This window comes from Geotrypetes seraphini, chromosome 10, assembly GCF_902459505.1.
Source record: "Geotrypetes seraphini chromosome 10, aGeoSer1.1, whole genome shotgun sequence".
In the NCBI taxonomy this organism is placed as follows: domain Eukaryota; kingdom Metazoa; phylum Chordata; class Amphibia; order Gymnophiona; family Dermophiidae; genus Geotrypetes; species Geotrypetes seraphini.
Genome location: NC_047093.1, coordinates 103,167,274 through 103,187,907, shown reverse-complemented (window position 1 = coordinate 103,187,907; position 20,634 = coordinate 103,167,274). Strand labels below are relative to the sequence as shown.

Here is a 20,634-nt window from a genome sequence, read left to right as displayed (position 1 = left end):
GGCAAGAGGGAGCCCAAGTCCTCTTGCCCCGCGATCAAAAACCCCCCCAGGCCGAGTCTGTTGGGGCCAGGAGGGAGCCCAAGCCCTCCTGGCCCGGCGATCTCCCCCCTCCACGATCCAGTCAGGAGGGAGCCCAAGCCCTCCTGGCCCGCGACACCCTCTAACCCCCACCCCCCACTAAAATACAGGCAGGAGAGATCCCAGGCCCTCCTGCCCTCGAAGCACGCAGGGGGAGGGGGCAGGAGCTTCAGAATTGTCTCCTCCATGTATTTTAGGGTTGGGGAGCTGGCCTGGGTCAGTGACTTCGTAAAAAAATATTGCCTAGTGGTCCTTCTGGAGGCTGGCACAAAACGCCTGCGTTCCGAGTCTGGGGACTCTTTTGGTGGGGAACATGTGCCTCAACAGATCCCTGCCATGGTTATAGTTGTGACTTTCCATTGGAATTTATTCGGCTTCTCTGGAAAGTGTATTCAGTGGATCCCGCTTGTTCAACGCAGCCAGCGAGTGTTTTGGAGCCTTTTCAATCTGTTGCTCTCGTGGCGAAGCTTCCTCTTGGGGACCCCTCTCATCCTGCAGTGGCAGACCTCAATTGCAGTAGTTACCATTCAGATATTATGCCTCTGCTGTCTCCTTGCACTACTTCTATTTTGGATCCAGCTGATTCCCTTGCTGGGACTAATCATCTTGTCCGCCATGAGAGTCCAGTATGTTTTCCCTCCGTGGCCTCTGGTCAGTTGGGTTATCTACCGGATAGTGACGCATCCTGGCTTGGTGATTCTAGTAGCTCCGGATTGGCCTCTTCATCCATGGTATTGTGTTTATACAGATTTTGTCTGTCTTCAGCGGGATGAGAAGCTCTGGCTACCTCTTCATCGATACCTTCTCAGTCGAGGGCCAGTGCCCATGGAGAACCCAAGGTGCTTTGGTCTTATGGCATGGCTCTTGAGCGCTCCTTCCAATCCTTCCGTAAACGCTTGAAAACTTGGCTCTTCTCAAAAATCTAATCACCTCCCCTTCTCTAGTACCCTGCCCCTCTCTATCTTCTCAGTCCCTCTCCTATATCCCTTCTTTGTAGTTCCTTTTCCTCTCAACCTCTGTAAACCGTGCCGAGCTCTGCGCATGCGGAGATAGTGCGGTATACAAACCTAAGGTTTAGTTTAGTTTAGTTTGGTTATTTGGATGTAGTTCTTGACTCTTTTGCGCAAAAAAACCCCCCTCTACTATGGCTTCTTATGCCAAAGCCTGGAAAGCTTTTTAACAGTGGTGTGCTAAGGATTAGGTGGAGCCTGACAGGGCACCCATTTTGGTGGTCCTGGATTTCTTCAGGAGGGCCTAGACAAAGGTCTGGCAATGGCCTCCGTTAAAGTTCAGGTTACAGGCCTTTCCTATTTTTGAGTGCGCAGAGGCGCTAGTTTGCTTACTACTCATCCAGATGTGACTAGGTTTATTGGTGGGGGGGGGGGCACTTCGTTTGCGTCCTCCCTTTCGTCTTCCTTCCTCTTCGTGGAATCTTAACATGGTTTTGCAGGGCCTTGGAGAGGCCCCATTCAAACCACTGAAGGATGTTTCTTGTTGGGATCCAATGATCAAGACCTACTGCACTTCATCGAGGGGATAAACAAACAATTGGACACAGGTGACCCCATAGACATTATATATCTGGACTTCCAAAAAGCCTTCGACAAGGTACCCCATGAGCGCCTGCTAAAGAAACTGTGGAAGGGGAAGTGCACAGATGGATCTGTAATTGGCTGGCGGACAGGAAACAGATGGTAGGAGTAAAAGGACACTACTCTGACTGGGACCACTGCTGTTCAATATATTCATTAATGACCTGGAAGTGGGGATGAAGTGCGAAGTTATAAAATTTGCGGACGACACAAAACTCTCCAGTAGGGTTAGAACTGTTGAAGAATGTAAAGAACTACAAAGGGACTTGAACAAACTGAGTGAATGGGCAAATAAATGGCAAATGTGCTTCAATGTAGAGAAATGCAAAGTCTTGCACATAGGGAAAGGAAACCCGATGTACAACTACAAGATGGGGGGATGGTATTGGGGAAGAGCAACCTAGAAAGGGACTTGGGGGTCTTAGTGGACCAATCAATGAAGTCGGGAGCACAATGCGGAACGGCCTTCAAGAAGGCGAACAGAATGTTGGGCATTATTAAAAAAGGAATCACTACCAGAACCAAAGAAGTTATCCTGCCGCTATATTGGGTGATGGTACGCCCGTATCTGGAATACTGCGTTCAATACTGGTCGCTGTACCTTAAGAAGGATATGGCGACCATCGAGAGGGTCCAGAGAAGAGCAACAAAAATGATAAAGGGCATGGAAGACCTTTCATATGCTGAGAGGCTGGAGAAACTGGGGCTCTTTTCCATGGAAAAACGGAGACTTAGATGGGACATGATAGAAACTTACAAGATCATAAAGGGTATATAGAAGGTAGAGAGAGGCAGATTCTTCAGACTGGTGAGGGAAACAAAAACAAGAGGGCACTCAAGAAAATTGAAGGGAGACAGATTCAGAACAAATGATAGGAAGTTCTTCTTCACTCAGAGAGTGGTGAATACCTGGAATGCGCTTCCGGAGGAGGTGGTAGAGCAGAGTATGATTTGGGGTTTCAGAAAGGGGTTGGACAAGTTCCTGAAGGAAAAGGGGATTGAGGGGTATAGTTAGAGGGGTACTATATAGGATAAAATGTCTTAAGTAAAGGATCACTTACAGGTGACGGACCTGGGGGGCCGCCGCGGGAGCGGACTGCTGGGCACGATGGACCTATGGTCTGACTCGGCAGAGGCGATGCTTATGTTCTTATGTCTTTCTGGTCACCATTGTCTTGGCATGGCAAATTTCGGAACTTCAGGCTCTTTCGTGCCGGGAGCCCCTCCTTCATATTACGGATGTGGGTGTTTTCCGTATTTATCTTCCTTTCTGCTGAAGGTGGTCTCAGCCTTCCATGTCAACCAGGAGGTTTGGAAGCCCGCATTTCATCCAACTGTTTTGGAGCGTAAAGATTGGATCTTACGCAAGTTGGATGTCAGGCTGTCTGATCACCTTTCTGTCCTGACTACTGTGCCTCACTGTGGGCGGCTGACGGTCAAGTCTTTGATCGCTCGATGGATTTGAATGACTATTTCTGTGACTTACATCACCCGTAGCAAGCAGCTGCCGATTCCGCTTAATGCCCACTCGACTAGAAATGTGACTTGAGTCATGGGCGGAGTCTCATACGATTCATCCAGATTAAATTTGCAGGGCGGCTACTTGGTCCTCTCTTCATACTTTTACCTGGTTTTACTGGATGGATGTTGTGGCTTATTCTGAAGCCACTTTTGGGACCTCAGTGTTGAGGGCAGGCTCTTCTGTCCCTCCCTAGCTGCTACATTGCTTTGTTATATCATCTAGCATATGGAATTCGGAAGGGATGTAACAGAATGGAAAATTAAGTTTATATCTTCGATAGTCTTCTTTCTGTTAGTCCCTGTAGGATTGCATATGACCCGCCGTCTCTGTATACACTCAGTTGTTTGGAATAGCCTGCTTCTTTCTGCCTTGAAATTTTCCAACCAGTGGTCAGATCCTATGGGGAGTTTTCTGTGAGTATGTGCATTACCAAAGGCTTTTTCGTGGGGTGCTCGTTACACTGCACATAGCAGGTTAGTTCTACATTGTTCCTCAGTGTTTTTCTGAGTTGCCTTTGTGCCTGTTTATTACTTGTTCATGGTTTGCAGAGCAGCCCAGTTCAAGATTTGTTTCTGTTGCTGGGGATCTTCCCCTGTACCCCCTTGTCATGGATTTCAAGTATGTTACTTGGCTTTGGGACTTAATTGGATATGTTTTCTAGATCTCAGGCTAAGGGGGTGGAACATGTGCTCAGAAAAATTTTTGGATTTTTGCAACTCCCGGATTGTGGGTTTGAATTGAACACCTAGCGTTTGGAATCCTATAGGGACTAACAGAAAGAAGATTATCAAAGGTATAAGCCTAATCTTCCATTGGCTTTCTTGTGGTATTTTAAGAATGTATGGAAACCCCCCCCCCCCCCAAATAACTGGTGCTGTGAAATAAGAAAACACACCATAGGCAATGTGGACAGAGAAGATCTTGCATTGCACTAGTTTTAACTGTGTGGTTTAGATCAGATATACTTTTTAAAAAGTTGGCAACCTCAGAAAAAAACTTTATAATTTCTTTTCATAATATTAGGGACATAGCAATAAAAGGGCCTGCGTCACTCTACTTTGCTTCAGACCTAGGAAAATAGCAATGAACAGGCCTGGGCTTCTCTACTTTGCCTCAGACCCACCATGCAGCTGGCACACTTCTGTAGCTGGCAGGGATCCCCAAGCCCTACCAGCTGAAGAAATCTCCAAGACTGTCCTAAGTGAGTTACAGCTTAACTGTCAGCAGCTCAAAATAGTGCCACTGATGGCACCATGAGTATGCTCTGTTCTCATAGCTTGGGAGGAATTAGCATGCTTGCGCTGCTTGCGTCAGCAGCAGCACTTTGAGTCACTGAGGCTGCCATGACGAATATGCCACAGTTTAGTTGACTGGGGCCAGCGTAGAATTCTTCAGCTGGCAGGGCTTGAGGATCCCCACGACTTAGATATTTTTAATTTTAATTTTGGTGGAGGTGGGATGGAGGGGAGGGAGGTAAGGCAATGGAAAGCAGTAGGATGTAGAGAAAATGGAGTGCCTAGTGTCCATCCATGTCAATTGTTGACCCCCCTCAAAAAAATGGTATATGTCTGTACTACTGCATAAAATCATTTTTTGTCTGATGTTTCTCTCTCATTTGCTTCCCAGAGCAAATTCTTGGACTATGAAAAGAGGAAGGTAAGATGCTCTTAAAGTCTGCCTTGCTTAAGAACATAAGAAAAGCCACACTGAATCAGTCTGAACTAGAGAATGACACGGTGGCATTTACCCGCGGTAACTCACGGGTAAAAGCCGTGGTACCTATGGTTACCCGTGCCAAAACAGTGGAGGGGAAAACAGTGTTCACCGCGGCTACAGGGACAAGGCCATTTACCATCCCGTGAAGTGGTGAATGGCCTTGTCTCCGCAGTTAAGGGAGGGAACGCGCATGGTCTCTGATTGCGCTCCCTCCCTCCTTACTGATAGCCGCCGCCCAAGCATCTCGCTCCCTCCTGATCACTGCCGCCCGATCACCACCGGCACCTGATTGCCGCTACCTGAGAATCTCCCTCCCTGCCCCTTACCTTCGCGGCAGGCAATTTCTCTAAATTTGCTTCCTACGAGCAGCCGGATTGTTGAAGTCGCGTGTGGCTGCCATAAAGGTCATCTCTGACGCAACCGGAAGTTGCATCAGAGACGACCTTTCCTGCAGCCACACATAATTTCAACGCTCTGGCTGCTCGTAGGAAGCAAATTTAGAAATTGCCTTCTGCAAAGTTGGGGCAGGGAGGGAGAAAGGGAGGAAAGGTGGGGTGGAGAAGAACAGACGCTGAAGGGACCTGGGGAAGTGGGGTGGAGAGGAACAGACGCTGAAGGGAACTGGGGAATGTGGGGTGGAGAGGAACAGACCTTGATGGGAACTGGGGAAGGTGGGGCAGAGAGGAACAGACTCTGAAGGGAAATGGCGAAGATGGGGCGGAGAGGAACAGATGCTGAAGGGAACTAGGGAAGGTGGGGGAGAGAAGAACAGATGCTGAAGGGAACTGGGGAAGGTGGGGCGGAGAGGAACCGACTCTGAAGGGAACTGGCGAAGGTGGGGCGGAGAGGAACAGATGCTGAAGGGAACTGAGGAAGGTGGGGAGAGAGGAACAGATGCTGAAGGGAACTGGGGAAGGTGGGGCGGGGAGGAACAGTCTCATAAGGGAACTGGGGAAGGTGGAGAGGAACAGATGCTGAAGGGAACTGGGGAAGGAGGGGTGGTGAGGAACAGATGCTAAAGGGAACTGGGGAAGGTAGGGTGGGGAGGAACAGATGCTGAAAGGAACTGGGGAAGGTGGGGTGGGGAGGAACAGATGCTGAAGGGAACTGGAGAAGGTGGGGAGGAACAGATGCTGAAGGGAACTGGGGAAAGTGGGGGAGAGAGGAACAGATGCTGAAGGGAACTGGGGAATGTGGGGCGGGGAGGAACAGACTCTGAAGGGAACTGGGGAAGGTAGGGAGGAACAGATGCTGAAGGGAACTGGGGAAGGTGGAGTGGGGAGGAACAGATGCTAAAAGGAACTGGGGAAGGTAGGGTGGGGAGGAATAGACGCTGAAAGGAACTGGGGAAGGTGGGGTGGGGAGGAATAGATACTGAAGGGAACTGGAGAAGGTGGGGTGGGGAGGAACAGATGCTGAAGGGATCTGGGGAAGGTGGGGTGGAGGAGAACAGATGCTGAAAGGAAATGGGGAAGAGAGATATTCCAGACTATGGGGGGAGCGGAGGGAAGAAGATGGATGCCAGACCAATTGGGGTGGGGGTGGAGGGAGAGATGGAAGTGAGAGGCACAGTAACAGAGCATATGGAAGAGACAGAGAAGGATGGAAGGAAATGAATGAGTAGAAGATGAGGAAAGCAGAAACCAGACAACAAATGTAGAAAAAAATGTATACTTATTTAATTTTATATTTTGCTTTAGGATAAAGTAGTATATTAGTTGTGTTGATAAAAATTGATAAACAAAGCCCTGCCAGCTGAACATCTCTTTCTCTAGTTCAGCAGCCAGAACTTTGATTTATAAGGAAGGAATAAGCTAAATATTACAGTACTGAGGCTTGTATGGATGATGCGGGGACAGTGGTCACGGGGATGGGGCGGGGATAGTGGCTGCGGGGACAGGGCAGGGACAATGGTTGTGGGGACAGGGCAGTGATGGGGACAAATTGTTTCCCCGTGTCATTCTCTAGTCTGAACTCCAAACCCAATATCCTGACTCTGACAGTGGCCTCTTTGGGTCTCAAGTACCCATCAGATCATAGCTCAGAACCAGAGATAAACAATGACTTTTCCAAATCTACCTAATTATTTTAATGGACTTTCTTCTAGGAACTTGTCCAAACTTCTTTTGAGCTCTAGTATGTTATGTTACCTTGATCATTTCCCTAAACAACAGATTCCATCTCTATTTATGCACTTTAAGAAAATATAATTTATTTTCAGTCAGCTGGCTATCTGTTGTCCTTTTGTTTGGTGGTGTTTGAAAGGTTAAAATAACTTTTTCCTTTATAGCCATTTCACTCCACTCATAATTTTATAGATTTATTTCCCATCTCAGTCAGTTCTTTGTCATCAAACAGATAGATCCAAAAATTTATGGGTTATGCTCATGGGAAGGGGGCACTAAGGACACAGGATGGATACAATGGGGCACTATGGACATAGGACGGAGGCACTGGGGGCACTAAGGACACAGGATGGATACAATGGGGCACTATGGACATAGGATGGAGGCACTGGGGGCACTAAGGACATGAGAAGGAGGCACTGGGGCCACTAAGGACATAGGAAGGAGGCACTGAGGGCACTAAGGACATAGGATGGGATACTGAGGACATAGGAAGGTGGAACTGGGGGCACTAAGGACATGAGAAGGAGGCACTGGGGCCACTAAGGACATAGGAAGGAGGCACTGAGGGCACTAAGGACATAGGATGGGATACTGAGGACATAGGAAGGTGGAACTGGGGGCACTAAGGATATAGGAAGGAGGCACTGAGAGCACTAAGGACATAAGATGGGACACTATGGACATAGGAAGGGGGCCACGGAGAGACAGACAGGCATGGCGCAACAGAGAAATACAGGCAGGCAGGGGGCCAGGGAGACAGAGACAGAAAGAAAGACAGACCAACAGGGGACCAGAGAGAGACACAGATAGAAAGAATGACAGACAGACAGACAGCATCCAAGAAGAGACAGACAGACAGACAGACATCTACTCTAGCACCCGTTAATGTAACGGGCTTAAACACTAGTAAAAAAATAAATCTGAAATGAGTTCCGAATCTCATCGATCTAGTGTACAGTATAGATTAACAGGGCTCCAGATTTTAAGGTAAGCATGGATGGAGTTATGCTTTTCTGCTATGACACTTTCATATTTAGTAGTTAAGCACAGCGTGTTCCACCAAGAGACATACAGTGGAACCTTGGTTTGCGAGCATAATTCGTTCCAGAAGAATGCTCGTAAACCAAAGTGCTCGTATACCAAAGTGAGTTTCCCCATAGAAAGTAAGGGAAACTCACATGATTCGTTCCACATCCCCAAAAGACCCCCCACCACCACATCCCCAAAAGACCCACCCCCACCCCCGAGGCCACTGGTGCACTTCCACTCCACCCACGGAAACCGGCTTCGCCCACCCCATCCCCAAGAACCAGCATCCCCCCCCACGAACTGGCATCGCCCCCCCACCCGCCCGCCCAAACCCTTTCTGCGATCGGGCACTGGCACGCAGCACCAACCCACAGGACATCATTAGAATCTCGGAGAGAGCAGGAGCCAGAAGGCCTTGAGCATGCGCAGATGACAGGCAGCAGGCATGCCGGTGCCCGATCGCAGTAAGGGTTTGGGTGGGTAGGGGGGTGATGCCAGTTCTTGGGGGCAATGCCTCGCATATCGAGTCAACGCTTGGTTTTCGAGGCAAGATTTGCAAGAATGTTTTGCTCGTCTTGCAAAACACCCGCAAACCACGTTACTCACAAACCGAGGTTTGACTGTACTTTAGATAAATCCTTCTAGCAATGTAAAATGTTCTTAAGGGATATCCGCTATGGGGCTTGACTGGAACATTCCTATACCAATCTATTGTGCTCAGTCTTCTCTATTAAGATACATGCTGGTTCTTTACTATTTCTACTATTATAAGATAGACATTGCTCAACTTAATTGTATTACTTCTAGAATACTGTATCTCTTGATGATTGTAATTTCTTACATGTATAAAGTTGGTTGTGACATGTCTTATTTCTCATTAATGTATTTTGTTGGATTTTATATTGGAGAACAAAAAAGAAGAGACAAAACCTTGAGCTACTATAAAGAGAACAGCAAAAAGAGGCACTGGAGATGTTGCAACCAACAAGTCTTTTATTGGAGTTAAGCCACTGAAATATGTAAAAACAAAAATCCCAACTAGGACCCAGTTTCGGTGACTACGTTGCCTTCTTTAGGAGACAATATCAATCGTGTCAGCATCTCTGCTTCACAAATGAGGTGCCTCATTTGTGAAGCAGAGACGCCAACACGGTGCCTCATTTGTGAAGCAGAGACGCCAACACGATTGATATTGTCCCCTGAGGAAGGCAACGTAGTTGCCAAAACTGGGTCCTAGTTGGGATTTTTGTTTTTACATATTTCAGTGGCTTAGCTCCAATAAAAGACTTGTATTCATTTGTTGGTTGTGACATCTCTAGTGCCTCTTTTTGCTGTTCTCGTTGTATTTTATATAAAATCAATAAAATCTTTGAACTAGAAAAAATATATATAACTAAATTAAAAAATAATAAATAAATAAAATAAAAGCAAGAAAGAAGCTTCTAAATTCCACAGATCTTATAAGGGGTTGAGAAACACTCAAACCCATCACATTCAGCATTCTCATTCTCAGAGAAACTGACAACCTTCACCGAAGTGAACACAGCTTTAGTATCAATTTTTATTCAGAGAAAAATAAAAGAACACAAAAAAGCACAGTGTAGTCCCATAAGAAGAACAAATATTACATTAAAAAACTCTCCCTCGCCCTCCTCCCAGTAAACATGAACTCCAGTCCATCCAGTGCCTGCTGTTGATTCTTTAGCAAACACTTCTTAAGCTTACCCCCTCCCCTAAGCAAGTAATGCAACCAAATGAATCCATTCATCTTGTGATGTGTCAAAAAGTCCATGGTATTTTTCAGTCAACTGCTCCAAATCCTGGATCATCTTCATTCATAAAATCCAATTCAGCAAAGTTGGGCCCTCAAAATGTTTCCGTTTGAAACACAAACAAACAAATCTTTTAATCTTCACATGCTACTTTGGTTCTTTTTTGTTGTTGAGTAGAATTAAAATTTTTTAATTACGATCGACTAGTGGTACCGCGGCTTACTTTCATGTTCCTTTTGCAGTGACTCTTACACTCATGGCTCCTACAGCAGAGGGCTACCTTATTTTTTGGCAGTTTCTGGGTCCCCTGCTTCCCCTCACTACTGTGAATCATGGCAGGTGTTTCAGATGCTCACACAGTTCTCTCCGACTGTCGGGTGTGGCAGAAGTGGCCTTATTGGAACCCTGTGGTTCCACTTCTTTAGCTGAATCAGAGTGTCTGACTTAAATGGTTGTGCTTTTTTTTTTGAGGGGGGATTCTGCATTGGTTTCTGAGCCCTTCTTCATGGATTCTTCAGATACAGCTACACAGGTGCCTTTTTCGCCTGAGTTCATACTCCTGATGCATCAAACCTATTTAATGAAGAGGGCTTTCCCTGTTACAGAAAGTCTACAGCAGTTTTCAGGTGCTGAGGTATTATTCTTTTCAAAGAAGAGGTGTGTAGAACCCATTCCTGACAAGGACCCTATCATTCCTCACTCACTTCCTCTTTCAGAATGGGGCCTGTCTGTTTTTTTCTGTACAGTCTTCTCTGCCCGAGACCTTAGAGGAAGGGGAGCTTCCCCTGAATGAGTTGGATGATCCCACCGCTCTGAGAATGTTCCACAGAGAAGAGCTTTCCTCCTTTATAACAAAGGTTTTCGAGTTGTTTAATATGTCTTTATCTTCTTAACAAGCCTCAGTAGTAGTATTAGAACCCTGGTAGCGCTAGCAAAAATAATAAATAGTGCTACCAGGCACATGCAGTGCTGTACATTAAACACACAAGAGACGGTCCCTGCTCGCAAGAGCTTACAATCTAATTTCGGCTGTCATAAGGGCCTATTAACAGGAAGCATCTGTACGGCTTCTCTTTTCAGTTAGGGCTCTTGCCACACTTCATGAGCCCAGGTCCTGCAAATATAACTGCAGCTAGGCATGTACCAATCTCATGTCTCAATCTTCAGTTGTCATCTTTGCTTATTCAGGGGCTTTTATGTACAAGCAAATTTTTTCTTCTGTAATGGAAATTTCCATTTTGTCTATAATGTTACCCACTGTCCCATTTGACATAGTGATCCAATGGTATAAGAGTAAATGTGTTGGTTATATAAAATCCACATCCATGCACTACTATTCCCCATTTTGCATGTTACTGTTTTCCCCCAAATCATTTGCTTTTTTCAAATCTGCTTTGGACTCTAGGTCTGTGTGTGTCAGCAATCAACTGGCATCTTAAAGTCTCCACTCTGACCTTGACACTTTCCCACTGTCATGCACAGAGTAATTAGAATTCCTAAAAAATGTAAGTAGTGGATCTTGGGGTCAGCAGGGTTAGGGTTTGGTACGCATAAAGAGCATGACATGGGAGGAGTGAGAGAGAGTATCAAGAACGGAGAGAATAGTATTATAGAAAGGCAGCTTCATTGACAGATTTACATAGTATGGTGCTTGAGAGGAGGGGGGGGGGAGACAGTGGCAGAGAGAGAGTGCATGAGTCAGTACTGAAGATTCTTGAAAGTATTGGTGAGGATCGGTCATTTATCCCAGGACAAGCAGGCAGCCTATTCTCATATGGGTGATGTCATCCACGGAACCTGGATGTGGACAGCCTTGTAAGCATACTTGTTTGTAGAAACTTCTGAAGTTTCGAGTCAGCCACACCGCGCATGCGTGAGTGCCCTCCTGCCCATCACAGGGTGAGTCTGAGTCTCCTCAGTTCTCAGTTTTCCGCGGAGCCAAGAAGTCTGTCTTTGACGCTCTGCGCTGAACTTCGTTCGCTTCATGCCTTCTCTCACCGCGGTTTGTGTTCTTTTTAGTCGCAAATCACTGTGTTACTTTATTTTCTATTTTTTAAAAAAAAGACTTTATTTTATTTTTCTTCATTGACTGACTGGCGGGGCAGGCCGCTTGGCTGCAGCCTATGGGCTTCGACTTTGCAGCGGCTATCTTTCCTCCTATGTCCCGGCCAGTAATGGGCTTCAAGAAGTGTAGCCAGTGTGTGATTTCTCTCATGGACCCACACCGCTGGTGCCTTAAGTGCCTCGAGCCTGACCATAGTCCTAAGTCGTGCGAGCGCTGTGCTACTCTTCAACCTCGAGCCCTTAAACGTCGTCGGGTTTTAGTGGAAAAACTTTAGGATGAACTCTAAAGTGACACCCTCGACCTCGAGTGCTGCCTCGGTCCCACCTTCTACCGAGGGTCCTCCTGCTTCCACGACTCTGACCTCGAGTCTCATTAGACCTTCCTTGTTTGGATCGTCTTTGGCATCGAGTACACCTGCTTTATCTTCCCCTGAGCTTCCTTCGGGTCAGATACCTAAGCAGAAGGTTCCGGCGGTGGTTCTCAAGCTCTCCAAGACCTTCAAGTTGAAGCACCTCTCCACTGCCACCTTGGAGCCTTTAGTTTCAGCAAGTGGTCCAGTTTCAGGCTCAGATCCACATTTGCAGGCTTTTCTCCAGACCATGTTGGAGCAGCAATTTGTTCAGTTACTGAGCAAATATGGTTCTGCCACGACTCTGTCTCCTATAATCCAGCCTGGGCAATCTGCAGTCTCCAGCGAGGTCGAGTCCCTGCTTGTGCCTCGAGCTAAAGCTACACACTCTATGCAAGGAGCCAAGTCTTTGCGAATGTCTCCATTGGAAGCTCTACACTCTATGAAAGGAATCGATTCTTTGCTAGTGTCTCGACAGGAATCCTCATACTCCATACAAGGAGCAGAGTCTTTGGGAGTGCTTCGAGAGTCCTTGATCCAAACCACTGAGTTTTGATCTACAGCTTCTAGCCCTATTCATTCACCAGCAGCATTGCCTATTTCCATACATAGGGCAAAGTCTCCCCGATCCTTCTCGAGACCTGCTTCCAGACACCACTCTCGTCGTCGATCAAGGCCCTCATCGAGGCATCCATCGAGGCGCATGTCTTCTTCCAAAGAGCAGCGTTCCTCATCCAGGCCTCATTCCAGACCTTCCAGCTCTTCGAGGCATCCAACTCCTCAATCGAGGTCACCGCTTCCAGACCCTGAGGAATCAGCTGCTTCCATTGCCTCCTCCAAGTCTTCATATTCTTTGGATTGCCACTTTTCCAGAGAGGCTTCGCCTTCGTTCTCCACTCAAGGTGCCTCGAGACAGGGCCTTGGCAGATCAGCTGTCTTTTCCTTCCTTCGTCATATGCTGATGACCTGGACATTAAATTAGATGCTGGTTCTAAATACTCTAAGGAGTATCTAGAGGAAATGCATCTGCCTCAACCTCCTGCAGAGTCACAAGCTCCCTCTTAACTGGCTTTTGTCTCAAACTTTCAAACGATGCCTGGAGACTCCTTATGCTATACCTGCTGTTCCTGGCAAGTCGGACTCGAGCTATAGAACTCTACATTGCAAAGGGTTTGAGATTTCACAGTTCTCACCAATCCCTTCTTGTGGATTCCTCATTGAAAAGAACCCATCCTTCCAGGGTCTTTGCCGCAGTTCCTCCTGGAAGAGAGCGTAAGACCATGGACAAGTTTGGACGTCGTCTTTATCAAAATGCTATAATGTCCTCAACTACAATTTTCTTTAAATTACTTATCTCAAGTTCCTCATTGATATTCTTCCAGGTTTTCTGAAGAACCTGGATCAACATAGGCATTTCGAGTTCTCTGTAGCGATGCGCCGCTTGGCCTGGCTACGCACCATTGACATGGACCCTAATCTTCAGGACTGTCTGGCTAACATTCCTTGTGATGGCAGTGACCTATTTGATGAGTCTATAGAGGCAGCCACTAAGAAATTGTCTGAGCATGAAAAATCCTTTGCTTCTATTCTCAGACCAAAGCCAAAGCCAGCTCCTGCAAAATCTTCACGCCCTCCTCCAGTTTTCCAGAGGTGTTATACTCCAAGGCCGGCTCCTTACACTCCAGCATCTCCCAAGAAACCACAGCAGCAGAAGCAACAGAAACCTCAGCCTTCTGCTGCGCCTAAGACTGCACAGCCTTTTTGACTGCTTAACACAGAGCATAACCTCCATCGTTCTGCCTCTGTCCTCCCTTCCCCCCATAGGCGGTCATCTCCATCATTTTTACCATTGATGGGAGACCATTACATCCAACCTCTGGGTGCTGTCAATAATCAGTGAAGGATAATCTCTTCATTTCTCTCAGGTTCCACCAGAGCTTCCTCCAAGATAGTATCCTTCCAATCCATCTCAGATCACCCTTCTTCTTCAGGAAGCTTAGGCTCTGCTTTGTCTCTGTGCTATCGAACAAGTACCTCTGGAACAGCAGAGCAGGGGGTTTTACTCCCGTTACTTCCTAGTTCTGGGTCTCAGGGCTCTCAACAAATTTTTAGTCAAAGAAAAATTTTGCATGTTGTCCCTGGCTTCCCTTTAACCTCTTCTAGATCAGAACGATTGGTTATGTTCTCTAGATCTCAAGGAGGCTTATACTCACATCCTCATTCATCCAATCGCCCATCAGTACCTGAGATTTTGGGTGGGGAATCTGCATTACCAATACAGAGTGCTACCCTTTGGCCTAGCTTCATCTCCCAGAGTGTTCACCAAGTGCCTGATGGTGGTAGCAACAGCTCTAAGGAACCATGGTCTTCAGGTGTTTCCCTACCTAGATAACTGGCTCATCAAAGATTCAACATCTCAGGAGGTTATTGTAGCGACCCAACAGACTACGTGATTCCTACAAAGTTTGAGATTCGAAATCAACTTCCCGAAATCCCAACTTCAGCCCTCTCAGAATCTAAAGTTCATCGGAGCTGTTCTGGACACTATCCAACTCAGAGCATTCCTTCCTCAGCAACGTCTGACGCTCTTCTTCAACTCTGTCATGCAGTGTCTTCCCACTCATCAATCTCTGCAAGACACATGATGGTCCTCCTAGGTCACATGGCCTCCACAGTGCACATGACTCCTTTTGCCAGACTTCACCTCAGAATTCCTCACTGGACCCTGGCATCTCAGTGGACGCAGGCTTGCGAACCACTATTTTGACACATTACAGTCAATCCTTCATTGAGACAGTCTCTCCGCTGGTGGATGCTCTCTTCCAATCTCTCCAGAGGCTTGCTGTTTCAAACGCCCCTTCATCAGAAGGTCCTCATGATAGATTCCTCGACCTACGCTTGGGGGGCTCATCTCGATGGTCTCCATACTCAAGGCCACTGGACCAGCACGGATCGTCAGTGCTACATCAATCTGTTGGAACTTAGAGCAATCTTCAATGCTCTCAAAGCTTTTCAACATCTTCTTTACGACCAGGTAGTCCTTATTCGGGTGGACAACCAAGTCACCATGTACTATGTCAACAAACAGGGAGGGATGGGATCTCTCTCCCTTTGTCAAGAAGCTCTGAAGGTTTGGGACTGGGCAATGCTCCACAACACCTTCCTGAAAACTGTCTACATCCAAGGGGCGAAAAACTGTTTGGCAGACAAATTGAGTCGTCTTCTGCAACTTCATGAATGGACACTCAATTCCTCGCCTCTTTATCACATTTTTTCGCAGTGGGGAATTCCTCAGATAGATCTCTTTGCATCTCCACACAACCACAAACTGCCTCAGTTCTGCTCCAGAATATATTCTCCTCATCACCTCGAGGCAGATGCTTTTCTACTGGAATGGACGAATCTCTTCCTGTATGCATTCCCTCTCATTCTCAAGACTCTTGTCAAGTTGAAGAACGATCATGCCACCATGATTCTGAGAGCTCCTCAGTGGCCGAGACAACCTTGGTACTCCCTTCTACTTCAGCTCAGCAGCAGGGAGCCATACCTTCTACCAGTTTTTCCGTCTCTGCTTATAGAGTCAAAGATCTCTACTTCATCCCAAACTACTGTCTCTGCACCTGACAGCTTGGTACCTCTCAACATAACTCCTCTTCAGTTTTCTCAACCTGTAAGAGACATTTTAGAGGCTTCCAGAAAGCTTATCACTAGACAATGTTACCACCAAAAATGGACTAGATTTTCTACGTGGTGCATCTCTCATGATAAGGAGCTTCAACATTCCTCCTTATCTTCTGTTCTGGATTATCTTTTGCACTTATCTACCTCTGGCCTCAAGTCTACATCTCAGTGCAATTGCTGCTTTCCATCAGCCTATTGAAGGGAAACCCCTCTCTGCTCATCTGGTGGTTTCCAAATTTATGAAGGGACTTTTCAATGTCAATGTTGTTCTTGTTCAATTGATGAAACCTCCATTTGAACCAATGTCTACGGCTCATCTGAAATATCTCACTTGGAAAGTAGTGTTTCTCATTGCCCTCACATCTGCTTTAGTTGCTGATCCACCTTTCACTGTTTTCCATCATGACAAGGTTGTCCTTCGTACTCATCCTTAATTATTACCTAAAGTGGTTTCAGAATTTCATCTCAACCAATCCATTGTTCTTCCAGTGTTTTTTTCCAAAGCCTCATTCTCACCCTGGAGAATCAGGTCTTCATACTCTGGATTGTAAACATGCTTTGGCCTTCTGCTTGGAACGCAGCAAACCACACAGAACTGCTCCTTAAATTTTTGTCTCCTTCGATCCAAACAAGTTGGGACATCCAATCTCTAAGCTGTAGCCACACAGTAGCCCTGGACCAGGGCTCACAAGCACTCCTAGTGGCTGTACATGACGATACACCGGCATGTGACCTGGCCTGGAGTCACCCTGCAGGACTGGAGTGACACCAAAAAGGGAACTAAAATGAAACTCACACAAAAGGAAGTTAAAATGAAGAAATATTTCAACTTTACTTGGCAAAAACATAAAGTCAGGATATCACCAATAAAGTCAATAATGGTCCAAAGAAAAACTCAAAAGGTAAGCAAGAAAATAATTCAGGCAAAGTCCAAACTCTTGCTTTCTTTTTCACTCAGTCACTTTTCAACTCAGTCACTAATGCTCTTGAGGAATGGCTCTCCTCAGAGCCAGCACAGCCTATACTTCAAGCTATAGTCCTCTGTATTGCTTGCATACAATTCACACCTTCTCAAAAATGAAGCCTCCAGCAGCAGGTGTAGTACTGCTGGGCTCAGGAGAGTGTCTTAGGTTTGCCTTGAAATAGCTTTCACAATTCTCTCCCTGGGTGACTGCAAACCTCTCCCCAGAGACACTTCCAGCTTCATCAAGCAAAAACAAAATATAAAGTTCCAGAAAAACAGTTCCAAAACCAAAACTCACTGTTTTTTTTCTTCTTACTGCTTGCAGCTGCTGGTGAAGCTCACATCCATGGCTTCAGGCACACTCATCAACTGCATTGGCAACGATTCTTGCACTTCCATGGGTGACTCCACATCAGGCACAGACAATTCCAGGGCTTCACCAGCCTCTTCCACCTCCATGGGTGTACCTCTGTTGCCCCTGCTTGGCCCAGGGAGGTCGGTAGGGAAGAAAGGCTTTAACCTTCTCCCTAACCTGCCTGTCTCTCTGTTCCCTACTGTGGGCTTTTCTACTATAGGGACACGCCCTAACCTAGCTGAATCAGCAGGGAACTGGGTAGCTCTTGGGCTCCTCTGGTGGCGACCTACATACTGACTGTCTCTTAGTTTCTTAGGTATTTCAGGCTCCACCTGGTGGTCAGCCGGAAAAACCTCATGCTCAGAACCAGGACGGACTTTGTAAACTCCTTTCCTGGGTTTTCTATGTACCTTCACGTCTGCCTGAACTGGGACCTTGGCAGGCACAATGCCTGACTGGTCACAAAGCATACCATCCAACTGGATGGCTGCTTGTATATCTTTCTGCTATGCCCAGGCTGGACTGCATCTACAGAGTCAAGTCACAGACCATAAAGTCAGAGCCATGGCTGCTTCAGTAGCTTTCCTCAGATCCACTCCTATTGAGGAAATTTGTAAAGCTGCCACCTGGTCCTCGGTTCAAACTTTCACCTCTCATTATTGTGTGGATGTTTTCTCCAGACGGGATGGTCATTTTGACTAGAGAGTATTACAAAATTTATTCTCCTAAGTTGCCAATGCTCCCACCATCCCATTCTGGTTAGCTTGGAGGTCACCCATAAGTGAGAATAGGCTGCCTGCTTGTCCTGGGATAAAGCACAGTTACTTACTGTAATAGTTGTTATCCAGGGACAGCAGGCAGCTATTCTCACAACCCACCCACGTCCCCTGGTTGGCTTCTCTGCTAGCTATCTGAACTGAGGAGACTCACCCTGTGCTGGGCGGGAGGGCACTCGCGCATGTGCGTTGCGGCTGACTCAAAACTTCAGAAGTTTCTACAAGCAAGTATGCTTGCGAGGCTGTCCGCATCCGGGCTACGTGGATGATGTCACCCATATGTTGGAATAGCTGCCTGCTGTCCCTGGATAACAACTGTTACGTTAAGTAACTGTGCTTTCTGGGAATCGTGAAGGTTATGAGATGATGGTCAGAGTTGATAGAAGAGTTGTGAAGAATTTGGCAGTCGAACAGTTGAAGAAGAGGACAATAACAAGGCAATTTCCGTTTTGGTGCATAGGGGTGCTAGGGCATAGCTGAACACTGAAAGAGGATTTTAGGGCAAGAAACTTTGAGGTGTAGGAGTTAGAAGTGTCCACAACATGAATGTTGAAATCACCAAAGATGAAGGAAGGAGACGAAGGTTCAAGAAAGATGGAGAACCAGGAGTCAAGGTCCATGCGAAATGAAATTAAAGATTTTTCAGGGAGCAATAAAATGACTGCTGTTCGGAGAAGAGGGGGGATGAATAGATGGATGGAAGACAGGGAATGACTAGATGGATGGAGTGGACTTTGAAGGAAAAGAAGCAGTGAGACTGAGGTAGAAGAAGATGTTGAAAACTACAGAAGGGTGAGAGCAACAGCCCACCACCTCCTCTGTGGTCAACTAGGTGAGGCGTGTGGAAGATGTGGTAACCTCCATAACATAGGTCAGTGACTGAAACAGAGTCTTCAGGGCAGAGCCAGGTTTCATTTAGTGCCAGCGGGTTGAAAGAATAGGTTGTGGATATAACCAAGCTTGTTGGTGATAGAGTGGGCACATAAAGGGAGAGAAGGAAGGAGGAGGGGAATAGAAATAAGATTGGACATGTTGTATTGTGATGTGCATGAGTAGTATGAGTCTTGACTAGGGGGACCAGGGTTGGGGTTGATATCACCAGCAGTGAATAAAAGGAGGATTAGAAGAGTATGGAGAAGAGTAGGATATCTGCGGTGGTAGTGATACAGGTATGATGCAGTCAGACAGGATGGAGAGGGTTGAATGAGGGGGAGAAACTGTTGAAAACTTGAATTAGAGGGTTGAATGAGGGGGAAGAACTGTGAAGAAGGTGGATGATAGAAGTGATAGTGAGATTCAGAATTCAAAAAGTGGATAGTGTGAATTTGAGGAATGCAATGGTTTGGGGAGGAGGGGAAGATTGGGTAAGGTCAGTAACGAGAAGAAGGTGTAGTGGAACTGTAGTGTAAAGATGGAAATGGCACCACAGGTAGGGTTGGTATGAGTGGGTTAGGGGTTACCCTAGAAGGAGTCTGCAGGTGGATTGTAAGGTTGTGATGGAAAGGTTAGCTTGGATTGGTAGTAAAAGCTTATACAGTAGTGAAATTGTAGGTTGTTTTTTTAAGTTTAGGGAAGGGGTGAATCACTGATAGTCAAGAGAGCCATCTCATGGAAGGTTTGGAAGTAAGAGCCTCAATTAGTGATTTTCCCTCGTTAGGATTAGCTGGGGATTGTTGAGGGCAATTAATAGGAACTTAAATGTAATGTGAGCCTAGGGGGTAGGTGGGTAGGATGAGGGGCAGGGTGGGAGGGCCTAAGCACAGTGTGTCCAGTGAAGCTGAAAACAATCTTGAGTGCTGTCTCCAGAATCAATCTCTAAGCAGGAAAGGACTCAGTAAGTTTGCAGTCAGTTCTTTAAAGTATCTAGAAGGTGCAGGGGTGGGGGTGGTTCACTGGGGTATAGACTTTGGGCTAGATTTATAAAGCAAACCGATCGGTTTGTAATCCCTTTGCACCCTAATTTCCTTCCAGCCCGATTCACTTACTTCTCTGCCGACCATCCTCCGATCCGTGCATGCAAATGAGGGCAACGGCATGCAAAGTAGGCAGGGACCCGATTCACAAACCAAAACCCTGCAACACCGACTGGGCTGGCCAATCACAAACAAGCGACTGCTGAGGACCAGTCGCTCAAGCTCTTTCAATCTGCCATGCCTTCTGCTGCCCTGCTCTCTGCCCTGTCAGCCCCGATCTCCTGCAGCCCCAAACTCCTTCTGCAGCCCCAACTCTCCCGATGCCCCGGATCGCCTGTTTTGAAAACAGAGAAGTCATATTTGACAACGAAGCCATAACAACTATTTTATGATTCCAAATATTAGTTGTTTGAGCATGCGGTATAACTTCTGGCAATTGTTTCTTTTTCCACTGCTGAATTTGTGTATTTATTTTTTTATTTATTTTTTTATTTTGTGGCACAAACAGAAATCCATAAACTGTTGGTTCAGTGCCATTGACTCGATCAGTTACTGGGCAATTTTTCCCATTTGAGTAGAGGGATGAAACGCTCTTTATTTTCAACAGCATTTGTGCAGCTCAAATATCCAGCTACAATAAAAGTGTACTATACTTAAAAATTCAGCTTCTTTCTCCCTATTCGGCGGAACTAA

At 46.5% G+C, this 20,634-nt stretch overlaps 1 protein-coding gene across 3 annotated transcripts in view; it reads left to right on the top strand.

The window, feature by feature from the left end:
- LRSAM1 (leucine rich repeat and sterile alpha motif containing 1) overlaps positions 1–20,634 on the top strand; it is a 542,506-nt gene that overhangs the window by 217,252 nt on the left and 304,620 nt on the right. For all 3 annotated transcript variants that reach the window (XM_033960298.1, XM_033960299.1, XM_033960297.1), the window contains one exon: positions 4,819–4,848. In XM_033960298.1, the coding sequence (XP_033816189.1) occupies positions 4,819–4,848 (30 nt within the window). The remainder of the gene's footprint in view (positions 1–4,818; positions 4,849–20,634) is intronic.